Source organism: Somniosus microcephalus, chromosome 16 (genome assembly GCF_052327205.1).
Source record: "Somniosus microcephalus isolate GS21.2 chromosome 16, FLI_Smic_1.0, whole genome shotgun sequence".
In the NCBI taxonomy this organism is placed as follows: Eukaryota; Metazoa; Chordata; class Chondrichthyes; order Squaliformes; family Somniosidae; genus Somniosus; species Somniosus microcephalus.
In genome coordinates this window covers 61,913,069-61,925,062 of record NC_141002.1, presented here as the reverse complement: position 1 = coordinate 61,925,062, position 11,994 = coordinate 61,913,069, and the positions used below count along the sequence as shown (strand labels likewise).

At 42.6% G+C, this 11,994-nt stretch overlaps 1 protein-coding gene across 1 annotated transcript; it reads left to right on the top strand.

Annotated features, from left to right (window-relative positions):
- The first annotated feature begins 7,773 nt into the window (after positions 1-7,773).
- On the top strand, positions 7,774-10,295 carry LOC147106229 (small integral membrane protein 30). The gene has a single exon (XM_086009152.1). The coding sequence runs from the start codon at positions 7,951-7,953 to the stop codon at positions 8,125-8,127; it is 177 nt and encodes a 58-aa protein (XP_085865278.1). The 5' UTR covers positions 7,774-7,950; the 3' UTR covers positions 8,128-10,295.
- Positions 10,296-11,994: the final 1,699 nt, after the last annotated feature.

Sequence of the window (11,994 nt, the reverse complement as noted above, 5' to 3'; positions counted from 1 at the left end):
TATGTTTAATGGGGAATATATACTGTTAAGCTAAAAAGGGAGGATTGTAGTGTATGTAACCGTTCCACCTTTAAGAGAACTATTTAAGGGTTGCACTACTTTATCTTGGCTGCTGTATACTGTAATACTGGTGGTGACCACACCGGTATATAAGTGCTGTGTAATGATTTATTGGGCAGTTCCGCCCTGACCTTCAACTAGTAAAGACCTGTTAAAGTTTACTCTTGTGGTCTGTGTAGTAATTCTCACTATAACACACAGACTTAACAGATATGAGGTCCATTTACCGGAGTAACTAGTGGCACTGAGCCCAAGAGGGTATCTACTATATGCTGGTGAAATTTGTAATACTTCCTCTTCAGAGATAACCAGCCTTTTAAGAGCTGCTACATTTCCGATTTCCCACCAACATAGATGGCTGAGCGGGAAAATCACACAAGGTGATTAAATAAATGATGTTAATTAGCATACCCCACAGAATCCAGAAAGGTTCGGTTTCCATTTAACCAGCATGGGAGCACTGACTTGAATGTGGAATTGGCCCTTATATGTAAAATGCCTTCAGAATAAGGAGCAGAAAAAAAGTTGGGAACACAGAAATTTAGTCACATGCTCTAACATACTTCATAATATTCAATTTGCAATGCAACAGCAGGCAAAATCATAGTACAGTAATAGCATTTCAGCAACTTCAGTAAAAAGAATTATAAGAAAAATAAAATATGTCCAGTTTATGGTGCTGAGAAAAAAGTTATTTTTCTTAGTGGCAGGTGCCAGAGTCAATGGGATAAAATTAGGAATTTTGTTTTATGGTACAGCATGTAGAAAGGAATCCCAACATAGATTTACTTGACAAAGTATCTTGGATACGTGATATATGGTATTTTATTGGCTTATTTATCACACTATTGCAAACGTACAGTTTTAATGTGAACATGTGAATGAAATTGAAATGTGTGCAAATGATGCATGCAGGCCCTTAGATTGCAATTTAATAGGATAACATCAACAGCTGTGGAAATGAAATAACCAGCAGAAAGAAAGGCTCCCTTTAATTATTCAGAGCAAGAATTTATATTGCAGTAAAAGTGCTAAAAAGGCAGAATTTTATTTGGTAAATGGATATTGACACAATCTTTGCAGTACTTTGAAGCACTGATTTCTCCATTTTGAAGCCCTATATACCAGCTGTTATCCAGTTATGTATATTTTCCACGTGCTTTTGTGCTAGCCTGTTAAAATATAAGGGGGGAGAAATTCATTTCAGCCAGTAAAGTTGCTGTGTCACCGGCAACTGGAGTTAATGGCCACAATGCTAACGGAACAAACTACATCTGGGGGATGGAGATTGTTGGCACAGCGTTTACTTGCCATGCAATGCCGTCCTGGTGGTGTTACTGGAGGCATCCGAGGCAAAGTTTGTGTGCAAGAGCAGCGTTGCAACTTCCCACAACCTCTGGAATCGAGGCTGTGGAGCTCGCAAGGAATTGTGGACAATGAAGAGGTTTGAGAATTAAAGGGGCCATGCACACTGAAGCAATAAAAATTAAAATGAAGTGAAACAATGCAGTTTTCAGCCCTTACTGACTTTAAAAAAAATTAACATTAAAAAGTCCCAAATGTGAATATTCAGCTCTTAAAGCTGAATTCCCTTCCTAAACTCAAAAAATGGGGAAAATGCCTCAGCACTAGCACAAATGGCTCAGCAACCCAAGGGGCACCCAGGGTCTCGCACGCAGCACTCCAGCTTTGTGCAGGGGGTCAGCACTACAAGACAGGCCCTCTACCCACAGGGGCCAGGCAGGCAGCCCTCCAGAAAGAACGATGTGGCAGCAGTGTCACTCCCACCACCTGGCTCCAGTGCCCAAAGAAGCTTCATGGCCTCAGATCACTGGTCAGGGTCAGTGAATGCATCTTTAAAAGCCGTCTCCTACCAACTGCACCACTGGCCTTAGACACTGCTCAATGCATGACCCCCTACCCCGAATCACTCACCTACCAACATTCTGCATCAATCACAAGGCACATCTCCCATTCCTAGCCTCATCTCACCTCACCTCCTTGGAGGAGATGGTGCAGGCCATTCTTGGCAGGGATGTGGCTGAGCCCTTGGCCAGCAGCAGGGCTGAAAGGATACAAGATGCTGGTATCCTCATACGTTATCCTCCTTCTGACATGCACCTCATACTTTTCTGCCGTCCCATCACCACAACTCCACCCTTGTGCCTTCCTCATTTCACACACCCAAGAAATGCAGCCTGCCCAGCCAGTGGGTGACCAAGAAGAGGGAGAGGGTGAAGAAGAACAAGAAGAAGATGATTGATTTGACACTCCTAGCCACCAGCTACTCATTGTGATGGTCAGTATCAGATGGAAGGTAAAGTGTGGGACTAATGATGAAAGGGGAATTGGGGTTGCAGTCACTGGGACCGCAGGCGGATGATTCCCTCCCGGATATCCCGGCCACAAAGTGATGCATCCTTCCGTCTGAGTCCTCCTCTTCTGCTTCCCCCTCTTCTGAGTCTTCCTCTTCCCTCTGCAAGCGGATGCTGTAAATGTGAAATGACTGCATAAAATCTTGGAAATACTCAGCTGGTCAGGCAGCACCTAGACATGAGCTGTGAACTCTGTTTTTCTCTCCACGGATGTTGCGTGATCTGTTGAGTATTTGCAGCATGTTCTGTCTTCTCAAAGGCCTTAATTTACCATCCAAGCCCTTGCAAGTGTCCAGCAGCACTCCCTACACACTTAAAAAACTTTTCACATCTATTGCAGCAAGCCACCTCTTCAATAAAAAATTTTAAAAGTCCAAAACCTTAAATCCAAACTTACCTGAATGATGTGTGTGTCCCTTTAAGAGGTGCAGACATCGCCATGGTCAGCCTGTTTGCACGTCAGATTAACCTGGTGTACTTAGGACACGGCGCTGAATTCAGTGCCACGGCTGAAGTTTGCGCTTGTGACATAGAGTCGGCATTGCATGCCGATTTACGTCACAACGCCGCCATTTTGGCCAGAATGGAGCTGCCAGTTACTGGCAGCGCAAAGGTAAGGACGAAAATGGCGGCTTCCGCGGGAACCACCAGCAGCTGGCGAAAGAGTGGGAGCCACCGTTTTAGTACCATTTAATGGCACTATGGAGTAGCGCTAAGGCCATGAATTTCTAGCCCAAGAATTCTATTCCTTAATAGGATTAAAGGTCGATGGACAGCTATATAAATGAAACATCACTATATTGTTTTCATCCATCAAAACCAGGTACAATTTGAGGGCGGGGGGGGGCGCTAATTTACTTCTAAAAGTTATTTATAGTCGCTGTAAATACTCCGTATACCTCTGGTTTATTGTGCAGTACTGTAGTTTCAGTAGACACACAAGGAGAGTTATAGTTACTTGGCAAATAGTGTACAAGAGTACAAAGCCCTTTTTCCAAACATAGACACTGTTAATGGGTTTCCCAAGATGCTTTCAGTTACAATTCAGACTCTTCCCAATAATTCTTATTTGTGTTCCTCTGCAGAGTCAGCTTTCATAGACAGGCCCATTCTTTCGCTGATCCTGCACAATAACTGTACAGTGCTCTGGTCAGAACACACCGTGAGTACTGTGTCCTGTTCTGGTCACTAAAACAGAAGGGAGACATTTAAGTACTAGGGGACAGAAGAGCCACGGGATTGATCCCTAAGGGACGATTTTCCTGTCCAATGCGCCTGGAGAAAGCTCAGTTCCCAGGTGCGAAGGAAAGGAAAAATGGGAAGAAACACACGCTGCCTAGTCTCTGTCCTTCTTACATTTCCCCAGCATTTTTGGGGCTTCTCCCGAGGGGAACAACAGAATTTCTGAACCTACAACAGGTGAAGGCAAAGTGCAGTCGCGGTAATAATGCTACCAATAAGCCAAAGGCTCATTCCGTGGCAAAGAAAAAGCCAGAAAATTAATTTAAATAAAATTGCAAGAGTTGGACAAGATAAATGGTTTGGGATTGATATGAGATCTTCATACAAAGAGTGATCAAGATATGGAATGGACTTCAAGTAATGTAGTGGAAGTGAAAATCCTGGAAGCATTTAAGAAATAATAGTGCCCATTCCAAATGGGTGCTGTGTGGCTGGAGTGCTGCTCCAGCTGCATTATGGGGAAGTCATAAGCCTAGGGCACATCTTGTGCATCGACTGCCAATCCCCTTTACACTAGAAATATAGGCCGGAATTTTCCTTACCTTGGCGGGTCCGGTGCGGCTGGTGTCCGTGGCGGGTCCCGACCCTGCTGCAGGCTCCATCCTGCTATACAAAATGAACTTACCTTAATGGAGCTTATTAAGTACCCGGTTAAGCACGTTACCCGGTCCAATTAGATGGAGCGGGTCTGATGATGTCATTCATGCCGCGCTTTAAGCCGGGATCCTTAAAGGGACCTTGGCCACATTAAATTTTAAGGTCAATCTAAAATAGTGGGTGTTGAATCTTTACAGTATAATAATATCATAAAAGCTATATGTGAGTGACAAAGAAATATTTAAATAAAATTATCATTAAGTAATATGACTCCATCTACAAATATGATCAAGAACATAATAAAAAGTTCATTAATTGGGAAGTTATTGGTGCTTTAGTCACAAATCTATAGACTTTTGTATCAGTAACTGGTACAAATAAAAGATGTGTATGTATAGGGAATACGTAAAATTTAGCAGATTTTAAAAGGGGTGGATTTACAATCTTATGCAAGTTCAGTGGAAGAGCTGCGGAATCCTTGACAAACAGTGTAAGTGGTACTTACAATATGTTTCTGGGATTTCTGCAGCTCTTCTGTTGAAGTTAACAATGGACAAGTGAGAGAACCTCTGCAGAAATTCACCCTAAAGACTCAGACTGAAAAATTTAATTAGTCATATTTAGGGACAGAAAGCAAATTGAACCAGTGGAATGAGTGATGAGAATGAAATTGTTACGGTTGATGACTTGGTTTAATGTGTAACTGAACAATCACAGTATACTGTGGTAAAAACCTGACCAGAAACAACACAAACATTTATTTAAATGGTAAATGTCATTTTTTTATAGTGCAGATCAATTCACTGCAATTAGTGTTCGGTTGGAAGGCAACAGCTGAGAATGGCCAGTGAAAAATTAACATTTACCAGTGGCTTTTCAAGTAGAACAGAATCTCCATCAATCTGTTAGCTGATGTAATCAACATGTTTTTATTTTGGTTTGTTTTCCATGCTGTCAAGTAATCAGCTGGAGCAATGGCCACGGAACTCCCGCCTCAGGTTGACACACATGGTTCCCGTGCTGTGTGAATCCCGTGGCCATGCAGGGGAATTTAAAAAGTAGGGGGGAAAAGGCTCTTAAGTGCCTGTAAAGTACCTCATAATGATTTTAATTGGGTCCCCCACTGCTACAGGTCGGGTCGGCTCCACGCTGACAGATGTGCCTGTGGAAAAGGCGTGTGGGAGCGGGTTGACAGCGAGTTCCCGATCCACTGTCAAAAAAAACAACTTTCCCACCCGACCTGCCACCAAACACTCCCGCTACCACCATGGAAAATTCAGCCCATAGAATGGAGTGCACTGGACACCTTGGGTGCATATGAAGCCTGATTTCCAGGGTGCTGCCATTAGATTAATGGCCTCATAACATGTGCCTGCCCCTTCACAAAAACAATTATCACTGAAAATCTGCAGCTGCTATATTGTAGTCCCACAGTAGCTTCAGCAGGAATCTGTCAGAATTGCTGAAAACTAGGCCAAGAGCCAAATACGTCAGGTCCCAGCCTTCATTCGTAGTTTCATCTTTGGCCTGTTGAAGCAGGGCTTCCGCCTGCTCCCAACATGGCTATTGTGGTGCGGATGCATGGACTCCAAACATTGCAGTTCCTGGGGCTTCACTGGATTTGTATTTTTATGATGACCCAGAAAGTTAAGTTCTAAAAATTGTCTGTCTTTGTGAATCAGTTGGACGATCCTTCTGCCAGATGAGGCACTCCTTCTTTGCTCTCAACTGATGTATCTTGTCAAACTCCCAGCTGATGAAACTGGACATTAGTTCATCAATACTCCAAGCTGATTCCAGTCATCTGCAAGTCAACTTCATCCCACCACGGGACCTTTGCCTTTAACAGGGATACTGCTGGACAGAATAGTGCTAAGACTGCTGGGCCTAGAAATTCCTCTCGGACGGTGACACAAAACGTGCAGTATCGGATCGGCGCTGCGTATAACGGGCAGCCGATCTGATACCACCTGTTTTTTTGTTTTTTTTATTCATTTATGGGACCAGGGCGTCGCTGGCAATGCCAGCATTTATTGCCCATCCCTAGTTGCCCTTGAGAAGGTGCTGGTGAGCTGCTTTCTTGAACCACTGCAGTCCGTGTGGCGAAGGTACTCCCACAGTGCTGTTCCTCTTTTGGTTGGACCAAGCAAAATAAACAAATAAACTGTAACTAATAAAACTTTAAATAAACCTTAACAAATCAAATTAAAATTTGGTTGTCCAAATCGATTATGCACTCCAGTCCCCACGGTGCCCACCGGTCGCAGAAGTACCAGCGGACACCGCGTGCTCCATCTCCATGGCCACCCAGGCGCGAACATGGCCGCGGAAGAGAGGCAGGCAATCTGCCCACAGTGCTGTTAGGTAGGGAGTTCCAGGATTTTGACCCAGCGACGATGAAGGATCGGCGATATACTTCTAAGTCAGGATGGTGTGTGACTTGGAGGGGAACTTGGAGGTGGTGGTATTCCCATGCGCCTGCTGCCCTTGTCCTTCTAGGTGGAAGAGGTGCTGCCGAAGAAGCCTTGGTGAGTTGCTGCAGTGCATCTTGTAGATGGTACACGCTGCAGCCGCGGTACATCGGTGGTGGAGGGAGTGAATGTTTAAGGTGGTGGATGGGGTGCCAATCAAGCAGGCTGCTTTGTCCTGGATGGTGTCGAGCTTCTTGAGTGTTGTTGGAGCTGCACTCATCCAGGCAAGTGGAGAGTATTCCATCACACTCCTTGTGCCTTGTAGATGGTGGAAAGGCTTTGGGGAGTCAGGAGGTGAGACACCGCCAGAGATTAATTTCTAGGCCTTGCAGTTAAAAGCCATTCGCACGTTAGGCAACCATTGATACACAGGAACAACCTATAGATAATTATTAACCAGTCTGAGTTGTGTATTCTCTGCAGCTGACAGAAATAGCTAGCAGTAACCCATTTAAATCCTGTGTGTGCTGTGAATTGCAAGACACAATTTAATAAATTTCCATTACAGACAAAAATGCTGAAGGACTGCTGCATTGTGGAAGATGCTGTCCGTCAGATGAGACATTAAACCCCAAGATCCATCTGCCTGTTCTGATGGTTCATTCAAGATGAATCCCAAGGTAATGCACGGATGATTTTCACAGTAAGCACCCCCGGCGCATAATAGCATTCGCAGGGAGCCGGGGAATTGCAGATCCACAGGACCTGATTTTCCATCCATTCATTTAAATTGTTTCAAAAAATATACTCCTCCCAACCTATGGTCGGAGCTATTGCTCCTCATATTGTTGACAGAAATTGCTAAAAAAAAGTAAGTTTTATTTCCATAGCTGTTATCACTCATTCACCATTATGTTAAAGAAAAAAACAAAGGTGTCAGTTTTAAGGTATTTTTTAGGAGAATGCAGCGATCTAATCACATAATCGAATCTGCCAATTCGGAGTCTATTGTTTGCTGGGACGTCTTCTAAAAAGACGAAATGAAAGTGCATAATTTGCAAACTGCCCTGTACACGCTGGCAATTTAAGACCACGAAAGCGGGCTGATGGTTGATTGCCTCTAATTGCTGCTCAATCGTGGCTTGTTGACGTCCTGCCGCTTTAAGCCGTGGGGAGAAAAAAAAAGCGTCAAGGCTGCGGGCGGAAGTCGAGGACGATCATCTGATAGCAAGCGATCAAGTGATCCGACTGCCACATGCGAGAACATGGCTTCCTGGTGGAGTTTGCTGACGGTCGGGGCATGTTTCTTGGCTCTGCTCCCCGGAGCCCAGGCTTTGGACGGTGGAGACGCGCTGGCGCTGGTGCTGGGGCTGGCCATCAGCACGGTGGGGCTGTGTGCGTGTCTGGGCTGGTACGCGCGGAGGAGAAACGGGCAATTGTGAAGGAGAAACCAAGAGTCTTTAAAAGAAGTAACAACAGGCCGCTGGTCACACACGCGCCTTCCCTTAAAAAAAGGAAGGGGGGGCGAAAAGAGAAAACAAAAAAAATCAACCGATTTATAGAAGTTCGGGAGAGATGGAAGCCGAGGATCAGGATAGACAAACACGTCTTCGTTTTACAGACTCTTGCACCAGCACCGCGAGCCCCGAAAGTTGCCGGTTCCATGCCGCCTATTTATTGCTGCATTTGCTGAGCCTGCCACCTGCGTGTCACAACTTGGACCCAATTCTGGCTTCAGGAGCATCTCCATTCTCCGTAATAATTAGACCGTGCGTGGGAAGGCTGCTTAAAGTTCTACTGCCCTCGAATTTTTAATTAAAAGCTTTGAGATTTTAAACGCCGATTTTGGAGCAAAAAATTGAAATGCGGAAGTTGAGATCCCTGTTTTCGTTTCCTGGTCCACAGACTGATGCAAACGCACGGATATTGACGAGAAATTGAGACATTTCGCCCTCGCCCCACCCCCCTCCCCCTCCCCCTCCTCCCGTGGTGTTTGCACCAAACGTTAAGTAATTTATTCCAACAATTTAGGAGTTGGACATTAGTTTGGCTTGGCTTAACTGTTACACGTTTGTTACTGAATTTCCCCCGGTTTGATTGCCATCTAGCGTCGTTTAAAAAAAACAACAATGTTTGTCATAAGAAGTACATTTCATTATTGTGTGCTTTCAACATTTGTCCCACTCGTCCTTCTCGGCTTCGTTTTTATATTACTCGCTGATATAAAGAGGCTTTTGACCCAACAGACTAATGCAATGACTGGAAAATCAAAGTTAATGTAATACGATTTGTATCAATTTGCATTTTCGTACAGGCATCATAATAAACCACCTTCGATGTCTTTTTTGTGCAAAACTAATTGTTATAATTACTTATTCAAACAGTGCAGCGCACAATATTAGCCCAGTAGCTCTTCGACAACTGCAAGTTAAAGGTCAATGCCACTTTAATAGTCTTTTACAGATGGGTTGATTCTGAACATTTTAAACACCGAAAAGAGAATCAAAAGCAGACCTCCCTGTGGGTCTGTTGGGGTCATTCTCAATGATTTTCTTCATAAAGCCAATTCTAATCAAGGTGCAACACTGATAAAATGGCTGCCTCCCACCATCAAGAGCAGTGACTGCAATATCCTCCCACTGGAGCAAAGCAAACTTAACCAAGTGATTAACACCTCCAACATCTACCGTATTATATAGTAAGAAAAGGCAACAGGCTGAGAGTTGATCTGAGTTAACGAGTTTCAAACACCAGCTGACCTTTATTTGTGTGTGCTTAATCCTGAGCTGTAACTAACCCATTCATTTGAAATGCTGTTTTTCAAATTGAAAACCCTCTTCCTGTCCTCTGATGTTTGGTTTAGTGCTATAAGCTTGTATTTTTTAAAAAACATTAAAATGTCATATGGTCCAGATATCAATAGGCCTTGGTAGCATTGTTAAATAATGGTGAATCAGGTTACAATGGTAAAACTTGGAACAAAAAAAGGCATAGCTAAAAGCCTTGTTAGAAATATAGATGCTAGGTGTATGTTTGGGGTTTTCATGCCTGATTATTTGGAGGACATCAGAATCACTTATGTCTGTTATCGCCCCATTTCTTTTCCATAATTAACATTTACTATACATGGGAATTTTGTGTCAAACTATGCTTTCAAAGTTAATTAGCTGTGTGATATGTAAGAAAACTAAAATAGATTGTAACTAACTAGATCTGGAAAGATACAGAAGTTTGACATCAAAGCCAGCAAAGTTTTCAATGTGAAGCTTTCTTACTGGCACTACTTCCTGTTTTTATGGCTTCTAGCTTGTTCCACTTTCCACTCCCTAATTGAATATCCGGACATCTGTGCTTCAGTTGCTTTCATTTGCGAGCATGCTGTACAATGCAATTCATATATTCTATGGATTATTTGTAGTATACAGTGCATTGACTTTATGTATACATGATATGCACAACTAGATTTTATGAATTATGTACACAGCATAAATCATGTATTCCAGCAATTGTATGTAGTTATATGTATGCATGTACGTTAAAATCTTGTGCTGCAGATATGCATATACAAAAAGATACATTTGTTTATAATATAAACTGATTTATTTTTGGATTATTAACCACAGATTATTACATATGCCAGTCATTGATCCTTCAGTAAGAATTCCATCTTGTACAGGGAGTGTTTTGGCTATCTATCCACCATGATACATGCTTCTAGTAAAAATGGAATAGAAGTGTCCAACTATAATTTAAAAATGTAATTGGAAGTGATTTCAATGGAGTAATTTCTTTTGGTATGCATTGGCCTTTGCAGTTTCTCGTATGGATCCATTCTACACTTTTTTATAATTAATTTTATAGAATCTAATCTCTGTTGAGACTTTCATTTAATTCTTTGTTATATTTTACATAGGATATACAGCACAGAAACAGGCCATTCAGCCCGACCAGTCCAAGCCGGCGTTTATATCACTCGAGTCTTTCATCTAAATCTATCGACAGAACCCTCTATTCCCTTCTCCCTCATACTTGTCTAGCCTCTCCTTCAATGCGTCTATACTATTCGCTTCAACCACTCCCTGTGGTAGAGAGTTCCACATTCTCGCCACTCCTTTGGTAAAGAAGCTTCTTCTGAATTCCCCATTGGATTTCTTATATTGATGGCCTCTAGTTATGCTCTTCCCCGCAAGTGGAAACATTCTTTCTCTATCTGCTCTACTGAAACCTTTCATAATTTTAAAGACCTCTATTAGGTCACCCCCTCAGCTTTCTTTTTTCAAGGGGAAAAGAGGCCTAGCCTGTTCATCCTTTCCTGATATGTATACCCTTGCATTTCTGGTATCATCCTTGTAAATCTCTACAACCTCTCTAGTGCCTCTATATCCCTTTTATAATATGGCAACCAGAACTGGTCTAACCAAGGTTCGATACAGGTTTAGCATAACTTCCCTACTTTTTAATTCTATACCGCTAAAAATAAACCCTAGTGCTCCTCTTTTTTTTTTTTAATGGCCTTGCTAACCTGTGTCACAACTTTTAGTGATTTGTATTTGTACTCTGAGATCCCTTTGTTCCTCTACCCCACCTAGACCCCCACCCTCCAAGTGATAAGTGACCTCCCTATTCTTCGTACCAACATATAACTCTCATTTATATGTGTTGAACTTCATTCTGCAAGTTTATTAATGTTCTCCTGTAATTTGTTGCAGTTCTCCTCTGTTTGGTGTCATCCGCAAATTTAGAAATTGTTTTTGATTCCAAAGTCGAAATCGTTAATATAAATTGTGAACAACAGTGGTCCCAGCACTGATCCTTGTGGAACACCACTACCCACCTGTCACTGTGAATAGCTACCTTTACCCCTACTCTGCTTTCTGTCTTGAAGCCAGCGAGCTATCCATTCTGCTACTTGTCCTCTGACTCCACATTCTCTGACCTTGTTCATCAGTCTATTATGGGGTACCTTATCGAAGGCCTTTGGAAAATCTAGATAAATTACATCTATTGCATTACCATTGTCTACTCTCTGTTAGCTCTTCAAAAGATTCAATGCGGTTGGTCGAGCAAGACTTTCCCTTTTGAAATCCATGCTGACTATTCATTACTATGTTTTTGGTTTCCAGATAGTCTATCTTCTTTAGTAGGGATTCCATTATTTTTCCTACCACCGATGATAAAACCACATTTTCTCTAGTGTCTAAATAGAAACTTGTATGGCCAAGCATATTAATTATCATGTCTTGGCATCGTTTGACTTTTTCCCAAATCTTTTCTGTGGAAAAAATTTGGTAAAAGAGTTACTTTAAATG

Excerpts from the sequence above, each read along its gene's own strand:
- LOC147106229 (XM_086009152.1), top strand. The coding sequence starts at position 7,951 with ATGGCTTCCTGGTGGAGTTTGCTGACGGTCGGGGCATGTTTCTTGGCT.